Genomic DNA, 18,126 nt, shown 5'->3' with positions numbered 1-18,126 from the left:
GATGCTAAAATCATTGCCTAATGCTGTGTGCTATAATCCAGATGGTTGACAGCTGTGGTGCAAATCATGACTCTTTTCATAAAGGACACAAAATGTAAATTCTCATGCTAACCTGAAAGATCCAAATTACAGACTTTTGCGTCATTTAGAAACCTCTAGCCTAGTAATTGTGCAAAAATGTAAAAAATATCCAAACTCCTTGTTTTGTTTTTCAAACTCTTTAAAGCGGATTTCTCGCTCTGTGTTTAAACAGAGAAACTTTTGTCGGTCTGGGTTACTAAACCTAAATATAGGGTTCCTATTGGTGGAAACAAACTTTTATATCTCTGCTACACACCAGCTTAAAAAAGTAACATTTCCCACAGATCAGATATATAACTATCTATCACTCATCTAAAATGGCCCCATGCAGGAAATCTGGCACAGTGTTGGACAGCTTTAAGCCAACAATGGTAATCCTGCAGGAACACCACTCTGAAAAAGGATGGATAAAAAATCTCTGCACATACTCTCTGTCATACTATTACCACTAATAGCAACACATCAACCTATAAATTAGATTTTTTTTTTTGGCTTGACTTTTCCCTCCTCCTTCTTTAGGAGTGGAGGAAAAATGACCAAACAATTTTTCACACATATACTCAAAACAAAAAGAGACTAGTGAACCTAATACCTGTCAATACTCTGAAGGCTAGCCTGTGGAGCATTTCTGCAGCTGAGTGATCCAGTTAACTATGACGAGCCGCAGACCCGGAGGTCTTCCATGTCCTGCCCTTTGTAGTGCTAACATGCATGTGTGTGTACAGCATTGACTGTAATGTCACATTTACGCTCTGGTGATAACCGTGTCTGGCATGTGCATTAGCCCTTTCTTCTGTTTTCACTGAGAACTCATCTCCAGTGAATGCAGAAAGAGGTTATAAAACGCCTTTGAAAAGGTGCAGGCTCTCCTCGTGTTCGACTGTAGCCATCTGTGCACACTCACAACATACCCAACACCTCACCTTTAAAGGTTACTGTTTTCCCTAACGTGAGACCATTGTACATCATGCATACACAAGTGTCTTGCTTAATGTTTGCTATATGAACAACAGCCATAACCTGTAACTTTCTCTCTTCACAATCTGGTGACAGGGCTGATGGAGCAGCATCGATGTTGCACACTTCAGGCAAGCACATTGTCTCAGCTATACAAACCAAGGTCATGCTGCTTTCTTTGCAAAAACCCTTACCAAGTATCCATATCATGTCATTCTCCAAGATGACAGCTTGTTGTCCTTTCCCTCAGTACACGCTCTTCCATGAGCTAAAGAATCCGACACAAACAAATCCTCCATTTAGGCTTCTGTTTCTGACTGAAAGGTCTAAGATTACTTTGGCACAACTTCTGTGTTTGCGTGGCCTAGTTTAGTAATTTGATGTAGGTCCACAGTGGATTAAGGCATGGAGAAAAAAACACTCTTTGCATCCTCGGTAATGCGTTTACTTTTTAAAAGTGTTGAACTGAAATCGAAAACGACCCAACATTTCACACAGAATTACACTGTACATGTGAAAGCAAGAGGGCATGTGTGAGCATGCATGCGGCAGGAGCTGCACTTGTGCTTTATTTTTATTGCTTAAATAAATAAAACCACATTCTCTGAGACAACGTGCAAATGAGAAAAATCGGTTGCCTCTCCAGCTAGTTTCTTAATGTGTGGATGGATTTCAGCTCCACCGTCGTGACAGTAGTCCCTGTTGTGCTCTGCAGCCTCTGCACCTCTCTATCTGCAGTGGGTTCTGGTTAGAGCACCCAGAGCTCTGCAAAAACACAAAGCAACAACTACCCTATTTTTCGGACCATAAGGGACACCGGACTATAAGGCGCATTAAGTGAAACAAAACAGTCATATAAGTCAAACATTACTCAACTCATTCTTCTTGCACTGAGTCATTAATGTTGAATTCTCTGGCAGCTGCTCTATTCCCATGTTGTTGCAGTATATTAATGACTAACCTGGTATTGTGGATGGATTATCTCAGTTGTTCTCCTGACTGAAGTTTTGGTCCGTTTACAGCATCCTGCCATGTGATTGCATTTGTCCCTAACCATTGGGAACCCTCGCAGTAACTATTATCGAGTGGAAAAAAGTTAGCGTTCATCCTCCAGCTTCACTGTGTTTATATTATGCTAACATAGCTGTGTTGCTAGTGACCACGTGGCACATCATTATATACCAGCTAGTCAAACTTCAGTAACCCTACAAACGTCACTGCTGTTTAGTTTTCTGTCTTCATTTATGTTGGAAGTGATAGCAGAGCTGTACGTTTGAATGTTTCAGAAATCTCTCAGTCAGAACATGCTATATCATGTTTAGGTGGAAGCTAGCGAGCTAACTTCCTGCTAACTTCTAACTCTGTTAAATTTAATAAATCCTGTTTTCATGGATGCCTGGATGTTAAACTTAATTGTTACACCTGGTAAAGCAGCAACGCTGATCATTTTATTTGAAATGAAAGAATTCAGACCGTTTTTAACTCTCAGTGTTCGTTTGCCTTTGGGACCTGAAAGGGACGGAGTTTTGGACCCAGATTACTCCGCCAGGCTCCTGACTACGGTAGCTGTAATGCTCCAACAATCCATCAAGCGGTGCGGCTTCGTAGCTTACCAAAGTCGGACTAAAACATTTTTGACAGATTTTTGAGCGCCGTGCACCACATAAAATTGGTTCGACGTTAGTAAGCACAACCAGAATTCATACACTGTCGATTTTTGAGAAAATTAAAGGATTTTAAGTGCGGAAAATACGGTAGTGTTTCCAGCCACAGTTCAAGATGTTAGCTATGAGTCTCTCCAACCGCTAACCAACACTGACGACTGCCACAACGGCAACCTGACTGCAGGCCTGTAGGAGATACCAATGTGACCATTATAGTCGACACTCTCACTGCATATCCATGTTAGTAGTTGGATAATAATATTCATAAGTTAACTTTACACGGTGAGCAATGGTAGGAATTCAGTAGTCAGCCTGAATTAACGTCTGACAGTCAGGGCTGATGTCTGTTTTTTCTGGGACTATTACATTTCAAAGGAGTGTGACGAATCAAGCGAGGTAAAATCAGAGTGATTATGCCCCAATCAGTGAAACATTGGTAGGTGTGTCATTGTTTCCAAAAGTCTCCATTTCTCTGGAAACATTTGGAGACTATTCATCCAGAAAGCCCTGGAGTTTTCAAAAGATGGTTAGCATTTCCAAAACCCAGTTTTTGGAGTTCTAAAATGCCAGAGTTGTGTGGATGGCAGAAGTTATGCATTTAAAAAACATACTAGTGTGGACATGGCCTGGAGGCAGATTTTTGCTCTGTAAAAAAAAGGAAATACACACTCCTTCACCCAGCATCCATAACCTGTCCCAGCACATTATTCCAACATTAGATAGGAGCGGCTTGTGCAACTTTCCATTCGCTTCCTTTTTACAGTGTAATTAACCAGTCTTGTGGACAGCGAGGCGCATCTTTCCTCATTTGTTAACGAATTATGTTGTTTTTATTGAGTACAACATAAAGTGAGATCACCAACATCTCAATTATCTCTACTTTCAACATGTTTCTGCCCCTCCCTTCCTCTTCTCTGTCATGACAGAGGACTTTCCCCATGGAACGAGCACGTCTAATTTGTAATGTGGTTGGGTCAGCATGTCCTGAGAACGAGTTCTAAAAGAGACCATACAATGACCCATATTCCCAAGTGATGAAGAAATGCTGAAAGCGCATAACACTACAAGGTGACACGGGTGAAAAAGTCTACACCTGCGGGTTTGTTTTTCTTTTTTATGCAAAGTGCACTTTGCATGACGTGCCTTGTACATCAAGGAAAACTGCAAAGCCAACACTTTGTAGTGACAAAGCAGCAGGACAGAACATGAAGTGGGGGTTTGGGGGGTTTTCTGCAAACCCAGCAATGCATCAAAAAGGTTTTTGGTATTTATGCTACAACTTTTCCTATGTATTAGCATTATTATGGAAAAACTTTAAACCATATCTGGTGCTAATTTTAGCTTGAACTAAAAGTTCTACGATGTGACAAGAGGAGAAAGACTTACAGACTGCATTGTTAAACCATCATTATATCTGTGCAACATACCATAGATTAATTTATACCCTTGAACCCGTCATCTCCAGTGTTTCAGTTTGTTATTCAAATTAATTACAGAAACCACAACTACCTAACATTGCAACAAAGATCTTTACACTAATATCAGCCAGTTCATGCCTTCTCTTCTCTACTGTAGGCTCACAGAACAGTCGCCCTTAGCAAACATTATCATATAGAAGCATGTTTTACACAGACTGATTAATTGATCGAACTCTCCCCTTGCGTGCAATTAAGTCAAAAATCGATTGCAATTCTAATTTGAACTGGGCGGGGAACAAATGCATTTCTGACAGCTGCAGTGAAACGTGAAACAGCAAGGTCATCTGTGGCCTCATTATTTTGTAGCAAAGATGTGAAACTGACATGGACTGCATGGTACGCAGGCTGTGTTCATGCTCATGATTTTCAAGCCAAAGAGGACAAAGCGCTTTACAAAGCCTTTCAATCACCCACACATCCACAGACATTACTGTCACTGCAGAATTCGCACAAACCAACAACAGATCCACACATGACCACAGCAGAATTATTAGTGATTTTCTGCCCTGCTACACTGCTGAAACATCGGGGTGCATGACAGCTGGTCAAATAGCTTTAAAATAAGGACCACTGCACCGCAGAAGAGACCATATTACGTAAAGCTTTTGGCAACCTGTCTCAAAAACGATGGTAGATTTTTACAACGTTAGCCATAAATAATGTGGTAACAATAATTTCAAAACAACTCTTTCTTATTATTACATAATAAGTGGTACAGAATTATATAAAACATCTTAGATTGAAGTTTCACTACGTAAAGCACTCATTCAATAAAGTTGTTCCAGTCTAACTGTGCTCCTCTTGTGGCAACAATTAGCAACATTCACTGATTTGTGGAAACATTTTAAGAAAGAAATCACACTTTTCAAACCCAAAACACAAACTGTGATTTGTTTTTAAATGCATTTTTCTATTGATTTCTTTTAAAAGGCTAAAATCAATTTAGCCGTTGACCCCAAAACTGCTTTAGTGTCTGTGCTGGCCAACACCTCTGTCTGATACTGAAATGATGCCACGGTGAATAAAACAAAAAACACTAAGAAAAAATAAAATGACAGAACTCACAACTCTTTTTATTTTACAGAATAAACAGTCTCAGTTTGAACATTTCATCTTATCTTTGTACTACTTTTAATAAACTATCGCGTTTCCATTCTCCTACTATTTACATTTTACATAGCGACCCAGCATTTGTTGGAGATGTGTTTGTAAACCTGTTTTGTACTCATAATTCACTTCTGAAAAGGTAAAAACATAACAATGTGAACTTTTATCTCTGTGGTTACATATTTTTATATGTGTGGCTTTGAGTGTCAATAGAAACATCAATTTTATTTATGCAGCACATTTCCTCACACGTAAACTCAATGTGTTTAACACAGGAGACAAAAACATACAGTGGTCAGTAATGAGTGGGGAGTAAGCCTCGACAAGCTGTACATGAATGCGTGTACATTATTTTTCTGTATGCAGACTATTATCATTCTCAAGTTTATGGCGTGTATCGAGTGATATTCTGTTTAGAAGTTATTACACAGGCTGTTGCATGCAAGCATAAATGCTGTAATTACAGTACAGCTTAATTATTGCATTCAGTTCCATTTTCCAGACTGCAGTCCTGAGAAATTCCTGCACTTTTTTAAAAATGTTGCATTTGTTTGAGCTTGATTTAAATAGTTTCACCATGTCAGGCCAGCAAAACTTGGACTTCTGTACTGTAAATACAGTCAGATAGTCATATCCTTCTGCTCACTCAGAGGCAAACACATCGTTAGTCTCAGCTCAATAGCATATCTTTCTCTTAAAACTCAAAACGAGAAGAAGAATTTTACTCATATTTGGTCAAAACAGGAACGAGACAAAGGTGTTGAGTCTGCAAAGTGTCGCACAAGAGCGCGACGGGCTGACGAGACTGACAGGCTGACGCAACACTCTGAAATACTATCTGCTGTTTACTTTAATCAATAACTAAGTGAGGCAGAAGAAAACAGGATGCCTGGTGTTTTTCAGGAAAAGTGCACAGGACAAAAGATGCAGAGCTTACCAGAAGCTTGATAAGCAGTACCGGGGAAGTCTAGAGCGTTCCACTCCATCAAGAAATGTGTTTGTTTCAAACCGCTCACCAAAAAACCAAAAATATGTGAAAACGATATTTAATCGCACTATGAGGACCCCCCCTCCCCTCCTCGTGTAATTGCAACAGTTATCAGGAGAACAGTTGATGTCCCTGCACACCATTCTTACAGCAAGTCTAGGGTGAAATGTGTTTTTGCAGCACTAACCCAGTCCTGCTGGGGAAGGCAAACATATTCGGGAAGGCATGCAGAGCGGTTCCATTTCATCCAACCTGCGTATTCAAATACTTTGCTTCAAAATAGCCACTCATCATTCAAGCAGGTAGTCCTCTTGCCAGTGGGACAATGCGGCCAAGTTTGGTGTTTGGCAGTGGCTCATTTGGTCTCCGAACATCAGAATTCCTGACACTGTGGCAGGAGCTGAAAAACACCAAAACAGCTTGAACGTAAAGCTCACTTTCAGCACTTTCTCAGCAACGCTGCACTGGGTCCCTGTGGTTTTCTTCAAATGTGTATTCTCGTCAGTGCCCATTAGCCTGCAAATCCTAAGGAAATGCTTTGTTTTTTTTTAGAGCCTTATCCGCATGATGGGCACTGGTGCGTTCACCGGGGTTCGTACGCCAGCGTCCAGAAGGCAGGGAACATATGGATCGCTGACAGAAGCTTGCTATGCCCACACGGGGCTCTGTGAAGGTGATGGGTAGCCGTTCTGTTGCCTCTGGGTTTGCATTACAGGAGCATGAAAGGAGAGCACGCTGACAGCCAGCAACAAATTATTAGTGTGAGCAGCAGCAGCCTCTGTTCTCCTGCTGCTGCTGCTGCTGCTGCTACTGCTGCATGTGTTCACTCATACAGCAGCATGCAGCTTTCCTGCAGCAGAGCTCACACACACTTAGCCATGCGGTCAGCAGCACCCAGTCTGAGCTGTTTTTTACTCAAAACTTGTCACCTCAGCAAAGGGAGCAGTACTGCAGCACTTTTTTGATGAAACATGTAGTAAGGCTTAGTGTAGTGTTGCTGGGAGTATTTGCTAAGGTAGCCCTGACAGGCTTCCGTTTTAGCTGAGTACTGCAGCTGGATTTTGCAAAAAACCTCACTTACTCACTTTAACTCAGCAAATCAGCAAAGTGGCTGTCTCACAGAGCTGCAAACAGATGCCATGTAATTCATTTAAATGAAAACAAGTGTTTGTCAGCAGCATGCTTCTCCTGCATTGCTGTTCTGTGAAATAATCCCACTTGTGCTGCACTGGTAAAAAGGAAATTGTGAGTCATTTAAGCCAGATCTCACAAATCACCACTACTATACCTTTAGGAATGGAAAACATGTCTGCTTTATATGAATGAACATGACCGCAAACCATACACATACTCAGACGGTCTTTGATTGCCGTGGCGACGGTATGAAAACAAGCACGCATGCAAACAACCGTTCGAGGGTCCTCCTGTATCGCCACATGTCAGAATAGCCTCTTACTGCCTTTGCTGACACTTTGTTGACAGTTACAACAGAGTCCACTTAAAGTTTGCATGAAAAATGTGCCTTTGGGGCAAACTCGCAGAACTGCAGACCAAACCTTTTTTCAAACGGCAAAGCGATGTTTATGGAAATTAAAGGTTTATATTTGGTGGTACAAGATAAGTGCAACCCTATAACTCCTAAAAATCAGCAATGTTTTAATTATCCATCTGGCTTTAATCAACTTTAAACAGTGATGCCACGTATATAGCGCAGCTCAAAGTGCAATGAGAATTTCAGCACAAGAAATTTCTAAAAATTCACACCAGAAAGAGACACTGAGACAGCTCTGTATTATTGGCATAATCTCAATGTCATGTGAAGACGTCTAAGGCTTCTTTCACTTGTGAAAACAACATGCACAAAACATGTTACCAAGTTTTGTTTGGAATTATACAATTCAGTAGCCAACTGTGAGCCTTCAGGAGCACCCGGTGGCCTGACTGTACAAGTCAGCTTGACTTTTGTAGAATAACTGAATCTGAAAGGCGCCTCACACTTGCTCCGTCCCGTAAGAATGTATGTCCCAGTATTATCTAAGCACAGGTAGAATATACTAGATACAGGCTGTGTGATGCACTGATCCAGTCTCTCTCAGCACATCATAAGTCTAACTGCCCCTCTGTCAATACTAATTAAGTGGCCTGAAATGAACAATAAGATGAAAAAGACAGGTGGACGAGAGACAAAAAAAAGAAAAATGCTGCTTAAGGTGCAGTGAGGGGATGGGTCAGTCAAAAACATGAGCTATAAAGCAGATGTTTTGGCAGTTTTCTGGTCTGGAGCGTTCAGATGTTATCAGAACGCCACAATCTTTCCAGGAGAGGACGTCCCAGCAAATATGACCCAAATTCAAACTGTGCTATGATGGGCAAAAAACCCAAGAGCTACATCTCAGACTCTACAGTTAATATGTTAAATGTTGAAGTTCATGACAGTACAGTTAGAAAAAGACTAAACAAGCAGAGCTGATTTATAAGGGTTGCCAGGGGAAAGAGTTCATCTCTATAAAAAAGCATGGCAGGATAGCTTAGGTTTGCAAAGTTGCTTCTGAACAAACCACATCCTTTGGATAGATGAGAGCAAAGTGGAGATGTGTGGCCATAATACGCAGCACCATGTTTGGTAATAAACAAACACCTCATACCAACTGCCAAGCACGGTGGTGGAGGGGTCATGATTTGTGCCATTGCTGCCGCAGAACTTGGGCACCTTGCCGTCACTGAATCGACCATAACTTCCCCTTATACCAAAGTATTCTAGAATCAAACATCCGACAGATATCCTCAGATGTCTGAGAAAGCCCAGACCTCAGCCTGGCTGAAGTGCTGTGGCAGGATCTTTAGAGAGCGTCACACAAATGAATGCCCAGAAACTTTTTCATGTTTTGTTCTTTTTCACATGAGTGTAAATGAATTAAATTAAATTATTGTAGCTTTTTTCAGTTTTGTAGATTTTTTGTACACTTTTAATGAACTTTAAAGGTAATAATTTGCACATATGAGCTACTTTTAAGGTCAAATGGCTCACTGTTCTGTGTCTTTGACCTTGTATATGACGGGCATACTCCTGCTGAGGTTTGTCGGATTTTTGGAACCCGGGTCTTCCCCTCCCACATAAACATAAAGCAGGCAAACAAAAAGCTAGTAAACTGTCACTTGTAAATGCAGGTCATGAAATTTAAAAATACATTTTAATATCAGGCTAATAACAGCAATAACATGATTAATTATTGCTGCTGATAACTTATGGTTACACACTTTCTCTCCACATCCCTTCAGTCTTATTAAAAGTAATTCACTTGCAGTAACAGACACACTGTATAAAGTGCATTATTTTGGCAGTAAAGGTTTAGTGTGAAAAAACAAGCAGTCTGTAGGGGGTTTGTGAACAGAGTGGCCTGAGATAAAGTCAAATTCTTGGCCTGAATCCTTATTACAGTCCGCCTCTGATACAGTTATAACACTTTTACACATAAATGACTTGTACAAGACAGAAAGCCTGAAAGGAGGCGGCTTCACCGTGCACTGTGAGTGGATTATGTTGCATGTTTTTCTCGTGGACAGCAGCGAATCTAAAAGCACACCTGCATAACGTAACAGTCCAGCGTGCTGCAGCAGGCACAGGCTTTGTAGTACGGTATCACTGTTAATTGTGCATGATGCAGTCTCCTGAGCAGACCTTCACAGGCACTGACAGGGTAAAGCTGATAACAGCCGTAACAGCAAGGTGAATTTAAAAGGCTTACGCGTTTATTTAAAAGGGGCATATCCTGGCTAATTATTCACGTAATTCTGACCGGTGAGCCCTAACGTCTGCGCTGCTCCGGAGGATTACCAACCTAATATTATATAAACACAACCGGAACCCAAATCACATTAGCATGTTTCATCCACTGCAGACCCAAAATAACACAGAACGGGATACTTACTGATGGCCTCAACGGGAAGCCGTGAATTCAGGATACGTTTAATTCTCGTCCGCCACTTCAAACCCCAAACACAGATGCCTCGTCTTCCTCCGTGTCGTCGCCGCTGTGGAAGAAAAACGAGCACAGGCTGAAGAGAGCGGCTGTACGGTCGCATGTACCGCAGTGTTCACAGCCTGCCGTCGGCCTCCTTCTTCTGCTCCGTGTTTCGCCGCGGCCGGGGAGGGAAACGCTGCATTACTGCCGCTGAGCGGTGCGGAGTCGGTGCAGGTCGGTCAGGGATGTCCTACCCCCCTCAGACGTCCGTGAAGTTACCGTAGCAGTAATTAGCTTCCGCTTGGGATTTTCAAAATAAAACACAAAGGCCCGCAACGAACCCATCTAGAATAAACATGGTGAAAAACACATGAGGAGGAGGTCAAAGACATAACGCCAAGTAACTGTTGATTTTAAAAGCATTTAACATGAGATTTAGTTTGAAATCTAGTTTGCACAAAGCTCCTACAGGGGCGCTTTATGCATATTGTTAAGCAAATTTCTGAAATATTATTTTTATTCTTAGACTAGAGTAAGTCTGCATGTTTCAAAATTCATGACAATTATTATTTACCTAATACTGGACCTTGGTGCAGCAGCCACTTATTTCATTCACTGTCAGATGCAAGCAGTTTTACACATCACACCACGCCCGGCCAAACCCAAAACAATACAACAATATAAATAGATAAATAATAAAGATACTGAAACTTTTAAACACTGTTTTTGTTACCTGTTATATTGACCACTGGCATCTTATATGTGTTTTAGTTTGAAATCTAGTGTAAATAAAGCACTTACAACAGACCAATTATGCAAATTTCCAAGTTCAGATTTCTATTGTTTGACTGTACTGGAGTAAGTTTGCATGTTTCAGTATTCGAGGTTACCTTATACTGGACCTCAACCACTTTCTTCATAAACTGTCAGATACAAGCAGTGTTAGACAGCACTGTACCCCCTCTCAAATATAACACAATAGATAGATAAATAATAAAAGTGATTAAAAATGAAACAATATTCTTATTTATTTATTTATCTAATAAATTCTTGATTTATGAAGTTGTCATAAATAAGCAATAACCCTGAATAGCTATTATTTTCTAAAATTAATAAAAAATTATTGAAATGTGTATTTAGCTGAGTCAAAATCAGCGTCGTTTGGCTCATTACTCATTTACTCATTACCTCATTACTTTAAATTTGTACTGCATCATGTTTCTGCTATATCCTCTTAAAAATGTCCACTTTTATGTCCACTTTAAATGTGCATTTAAAAAAAGAAACATGGTGCAGCTATGTAAGCTATACTATACCAGCAAGCCATTAAAAACACATTCATATTCACGCTGGAGAAGGCACAGCCTCTTCAGGACATAAGGAAGAGTCAAAAGAAAGTGTTAAAAATGGTCACACATGTTATGGTACTCTATTTTGCTGAAAAATTGAAGACAGTTACATCATTGTATTGAAACATGCAAACATGCATGGGAATATAATATATAAGTATAAAAAACAAATAAACAGAGTTTGTGCAATTCTAATGAGCTTCACAGTCAATATTTGCTATGTCCACCTTTCTTCTTCAGTTTATTCTGAACTCTTTTCATCAGCTTTCTGTTAATTTCTTTAAGTAGTCTTCTAGAATTGTTCTTTAGGCCTCTTAAAGGACACTTAAACCTCTTAATTTGTCCTCTCCTTTGTCATTATGATTCCACACACTTCAGAAATGTTGAGCTCATGACTCAAGTTTTCTAACCATGTATCTTTTCACTGCACTGGTATCATGTTTGGGATCCTTGTTGTGCTGAAAAATGAAGCCAATTAAGTGCTTTCCAGATGGTATTGTTTCATGATCCTTGATCTTTGACCCATAGTTCTACGTTTTGGACTGTTACGTTTATGCTTATGTAATATTCCCTGTTTGGTTCCTAGTTTACTTGTTGGTCTTTATTGGTTCTCTGTGTATATTCTTTAATAATTAGAGTCTTAGCTATTTGTTCCAGTTTTTGATTACAGCTTATGAGTTTTGTTCTTAGTTCTAAGTTTCTATCCTTCGGGTTTCTTATTATGTTAATTTCTGTGTGTTTCTTTTTCGTTCTTGATACCTTTGTAATCTGGTTTTCTGTAGGAGTTTTTATATTCATATTTTGATCTATTTTTTATCAAAATATTTTGCTAATATTTAAATCTTGTTTTAGACTAGCATTCCATGTGTCTTTTTAAGTCTCTGTCAGTTACTTCCTGTTTTAATTTGGTAGTCTTTTTCAACATGTGTCTTGTATTTAATTTTATTTCCTTTATTCCATTTCATTCCTTTATTAATTTCAGCATTATGTTTTTACCCTGGTGTATCCCATCTACCTACAGTAGACCTTCTTTTGTCCCCCACATGTGCAGTTTCTACCAACACACGGCATAATATAAAGAAATGACATGTGGCTCAAGACTTGTCCCTGTGCAAAAGTCTTGAGCAGTCTGTTTCAGTGTGAAAGTCAATAAGACTTTCAGCATTAAACCCACACTTCAGCAATTTGCAGATGATCTTTTGTATAAATTTATCCACAAACGTATTTATTTATACAGCACCAAATCATAACAACAGTCGCCTCATAGAGCTGAAAAAAAATCAGAAAGCTAACACAGAGGAAAATAAGTATGGTGAATATGATTCACCTCAAAGAAATAAAGCACAAGTATGAATTTTTAACTAGAAGCATTCTGAATTTAAAATGAAAGTAGCAAAAATTGCTTACAGAAGCTCATAAAGGTTAAGTCAAATTTAGTTACCAGAACAAAACCTGATTTCTTGATAAACACAACTCATTTGCTGTGGTAAATGTTATTTTAATGGGAAGTATTAATCTAACTCCTGGCCGAGTCTCGGGGGAGTAAAGAGTGTCTCTAACTTCCAACAACAGCAACAAAGTAGCTTACAGCACCTGAACCGCTTGACAGCACTAATTTAACATAAAGAAAACAAAACACCAAACTCCAAACAACCTGCACTGCAGAGTTACACAAGGATGGCACGATGAGGTAAGGTGCTCACATGAATGTATTGAAAGCAGATGCAGTGCTGCTTAACTGGAGCACAGAAAGTGTTGAACACAGAAACGAGTCCGAGTCAGAAACTGCTGATGCTGCAAGAATCTGCCTGTTGAGCACATGATTCATTTTACTCACTCATCCTTCACTTGCATTTGCACTGGCTCTGTAATATCCCCTATTATAAGGTTAAAAGCTCAAACAGAATCTAAATGTTCCATATAAAAACCCCATTCAAAATAAACAGGCCGAGGCTAAGTAAAATTTCACTCTGGGCTGGTTTAAATGTTTTTTTTACTTTGAGTTGAAAAATGTGATGCCATCACACAGCGGTGCGTGACCAAGCTGGTGACCAGCATGAGCTGTGTATGCTGCTGAGGCCCATGTTTGTAAAATGCATACACTGTTAAATTCCCAGTGTCAATAATCCAGTCCATTAAACAATAGCAGAATAAGCTGTTTGGCATTGGCAGAGAAGATTTGTGATTTTTTTTTCTTCAACCTACATACTCAGCTCTGCCGCTCAACCCACAAATGCATTTTCCTTATAACTGTGGCACCGTTTAAGGGGGAACAAACAGGCTTCTTGGGAATAAGATATATTGTCAAGAAGCATTGTTACAACAAAGAAATCATTAACCAAACACAAACTTCCTTTCTTTTTGTGCTAAGTTTAAACCTGATTGCTTTCAAGATAGATTCACTCAGTGAATGACCTCTGTCAGTGTAAATATGTGTAAATATGTGCATATTCGGTGATCATTTGGAGTTATACATAATAACGACCTATAATTCTGTGCTGAACAAAGAGGTGTGAACCACTAACATCAGCTAACGGATCCTGTCCACCATAATTTTCTTCCCACTAAAATAAACTTAAAGTGGGCTCTGTGACGTAACGCTAAATTCTCAGACATCAAAATTTCTTAAAAGTCGCGAAGGCAGAACTGTTTCCAGAAAAATGAGTTCCAGTCACCCATATGGAAAAGATATATATAAATCTTATAAAGTTTGTATCTGTCTTGTGTGAAACTTGTATGAAAAACATACAAGAGTGAAAACAGATATAAGATCCCTAGAAAAATTATATCAATGAAACTTGTATGTTTTGGATACTTACTAAAACAATATGTGAAAGTGGCCACTTTCATGAGTAACTCATATAAGCCTTATATGATTCACTATATGAAGTAGGCCACATCTGATGCAAGTCTTTTATAAGTTTTTACTATTTCTTTTCCATATGGGCAAATACATCGGTGTGCACCAGACCGCGTTAAATGATTTGCACGGCTGATTTCTATAACTGATTTCAATCAAAATTCAAATGAATGTTAATAACTGTGGACTAACATGTAACACCTTTGTTGAAATATCCTTCACTGGCTAAGTCAATGAACAGATTATACTTCAGCTGAGCCCAGAACAGCCGTGCATAAACATGAGTGCAATGAAGGCCAAGCGAGCAGCATCAGATTAGGTGTAAAGAGTCTGATAAAATCTGTGGGTTAAGGATTTCAGACAGCCTATGACTTCTTTACAGGAGCCCAATTACATTTTAACCCATGAACATTTACCTCTAAGGGATAAACAGGGAGTTTAATTATCTCTATTATAAAGGAATAGGAATATACTTTTATTTATGTGATAACTCACTAAAGTCTCATTATATAACCCATTTATCTGATAGCTCTAAAACAAAGTCATTAAATGGTGTAATTTTTTTATTCAGAGATAAGAGTGGACAGCAGAGCAGTAACAAACCTAATATTGTGTCAGCAAATGGAGAAAAAAGCGACAAAGTTAAAGTGAACAATGATGAAGTGAAAAATATAAAAAACCAGACAGCAGTTTGCCTTCCAACCCGTCGGAAACAATGCTGAAAAATCTTGCTCCATCTTTCTGGTTCTGTAGAAAACATGTTTTATGACAACTAAAAGAGTTTAGGCAGTTTGCATGTGTGCAGTCTGAGAGCTACCTGTAGTTTTACATTTATTTTAACCATCAAATATACATTTAGTGGAAAAATATTAAAACCTTCTAACTGTTTAAGCTATTATCAACATTTTCTTGCAATCCATCAAACAATTTTCAAGTGAGTTGTATCATTTTTAGTGGTGATTTCAATATGAGAAAAAAACAAAGTCTTCTAATGGTTCAGTAAGTGTTAAATGTAAAAAAGATAAAAACTCAGAGAAGAAAGAAAGCACTGAACTGAAATATGATCCTTCTCTTGTCATGTGTCCCTTCAAACCTGCAGGACCTTATTCAGAGCTGTGGATAAAACTGCTTCATTCTTCTGGTTCACTTTTATAAGACGGTATAATATTAAAGTAGAATGACACTCTGATAGTTCTGCCACATTTAAAAATATTTGTCTTTGTCATGTGCAGTCTCTACAGTAACTAGTCACTGACAAGCATCTGTTAATATTTTAAACTTTAATGAGAAGAGAGGCTGTAAACCTTTATTTAGTGTGAATTTACAGCCCTTCTACACACAGATGCTATATAAGGCAGGTGAACATCAAAAATACTTGTGTTGAAACAGATATGCAGATAAATATTGCTTTATATCTGCTTAGACTATTACACAAATTTTCAGACAACAGAAAATTGGAGTTTTCTTAGACCTTTTTCAAAGCATATGATCTTTAACTGTTCATGATTATAAGACTATCAGTTTCCTTACTAAATAACACAAAAATCACTTAGTTTTTAAAATAACAACAAAAACTTTTTTCTGAATTTTGGTCAGTTTGAAACCGTACATGAGGGGATTCATGACAGGAGGAATGACAAGAAACTCTATTGCTATAAAGTTTTGAAGGACTTGAGGTAAAACCTTTGAACCAAATCGCATACTCATGAAATCGAAAAGCATTATTACAACAAAAGTGTGTAATGAGACGAGATGTGGGACACATGTTTGCATGAACTTTGCCCTGTTTTCTATAGACTTTACACATTTTTGAATGATATACATATAGGACCAAACTATAAAACCACCATGAAGTGCATAAATAATTATTGTAATATTTGCAACTATGCCATTAACTATAGTTTGTGCTGGAAAACAAGCGAGTTGAACAATACTCGAGTTCCCACAGAAGAGTCTGGAAATATACATGCCACATAACTTCAGTCTGGATGTTAGAAAGACATTTACAGCCATAATGCAGAAAGTTGTTGACCAAGAAAAACATGCAAACCTAATGACTCTTTCCTTTGACATGATAGAGTGGTACTTCAGTGGCTGACATATGGCCACATATCTGTCATATGCCATGAGTGCAAGAATCGACAGTTCACTACAGGCAGAAGAATAAACTACCTGAGTCTGAATAAGGCAACCGTAATATGAGATGAGATGAACATCAGAGAGGAGATCCCAGAGAAATCTGGGAAAGAAACCTGCTGTTCCATAAAGTGCATTCATACAAAAGACACAGAGCAGAATATACATTGATTCATGGAGGTTGGTGTCCAAGATAATGATCACAATGAGAGAAACATTGACCAGGCAAATGATGCAGTAACACAACAAACTGAGGAAAAAGAGAACAAACCTGTGACTGATTGTTTCATTGAAACCTGAAAGAAAAAACATTGTTATTACAGAAACATTATTCATTGTGATAGAGAGACCTAAGTGTAGCCTAGTCTCTCACTGTATCCTGTCTCTGTTCTCCTCTCTCCTCTATCTAGTACAGATAACAGCAACATGTGAGCTGGGATTTCAAACCAGCCAATCAATGATCTGGAATGAAAGCTCACAGCTTTGGAAAAATATCAGGGGATTTATTATGTATCACGTACTAAACACATAATAAAACAACACAAATCTGCAGGTTATTGAAAAACTCAAATAAATACTAAACAATTTTAGAGACCAGGTTTGTGTCCGAATGTTTTAAGTATTTAGAATATATGCTTTGGGTAATCCCTGTTATGTTGCAATGTATTAACATAAAACAGAAAATATACCGAGATCAAACCTCAGAACCTTTATGTTCAGATATTTTCAGCATTAGCAATTCTTTCATAAGGATATTGTTAGAATTGTATGTGTATGGGAATTAGACACAATCTGTCCCTGGTGGTGGATCACTGCTTAAATCTCCTTACAGAAACAATTTTAATTAGAATTTTCTGTTAGTGTTATGGTCCTTGGTTGTCTGAAAATACAAGTTAATTATGTTCTAGTTCTTGAGCAGGTTACTTTCCATTGCCTCTGAGTTTGTTTTTATTGTTCTTTATTTCTGGTCTGTTTCTCTCTGTCCCAGTTTCTCTGTTTTGTTTCCCTGGTGTCACTGGTCATTTATCTGTTCTCTGTGTTACACTCCTTTGTCTCCTCAGTCTGTCACATGTCCATGTCTGTTTATCCCCAGTCCCAGTGTCAAGTTCATTTGTTTTAATGAGTATCAGTGTGTTACTTCCTGTTTTATTTTGATAGTCTCCTGTCTCATGTGCTTTATGTTCAGTTTGCTTCCCCTTTCTCGTCAGTCTGATTCCATTCGGCTGTGTTCCCCAGGTGTGTCCACTCTGCCCCATTTTCCATCTGTGTATATAATTGGCGTGTCCAAATTCATGGGCTGCATCCTCCTGAGGCTGCGTTTGTAGGCTGATTACATCACAGCGACGCGACGAAGGCTGTCCAAATTCGTAGACTCCTCCGAATGCAGCCGACAAATGCGTCCTCCTTTTCCCCGAATCTGAAGGATGGGTCAGGTATGTCCTTCGTGGCCCACCATATCCCAGAATTCATAGCGCGGCCCAGCCAATTCCAGTTTTCAACAATGGCGGCCACTACTAAGTTTTTAATATTACTCTTATTAGTCT

At 38.9% G+C, this 18,126-nt stretch overlaps 2 protein-coding genes across 2 annotated transcripts in view; both read right to left on the bottom strand.

Moving 5' to 3' along the window:
* The window catches only part of adarb1b (adenosine deaminase RNA specific B1b), a 122,307-nt gene extending 111,804 nt beyond the window's left edge, over positions 1–10,503 (bottom strand). Inside the window, exon 1 of the mRNA XM_005450432.4 lies at positions 10,205–10,503. The gene's annotated coding sequence lies outside the window, so the exon portion shown is untranslated. The remainder of the gene's footprint in view (positions 1–10,204) is intronic.
* A 5,488-nt stretch (positions 10,504–15,991) lies between these two features.
* On the bottom strand, positions 15,992–16,918 carry LOC106098077 (olfactory receptor 52D1-like). The gene has a single exon (XM_019352485.1). It carries the CDS (start codon positions 16,916–16,918, stop codon positions 15,992–15,994), a length of 927 nt encoding a protein of 308 aa, XP_019208030.1.
* Positions 16,919–18,126: the final 1,208 nt, after the last annotated feature.

This window comes from Oreochromis niloticus, linkage group LG16, assembly GCF_001858045.2.
Source record: "Oreochromis niloticus isolate F11D_XX linkage group LG16, O_niloticus_UMD_NMBU, whole genome shotgun sequence".
Classification (NCBI taxonomy): domain Eukaryota; kingdom Metazoa; phylum Chordata; class Actinopteri; order Cichliformes; family Cichlidae; genus Oreochromis; species Oreochromis niloticus.
This window is presented reverse-complemented; position numbering and strand designations above follow the sequence as displayed.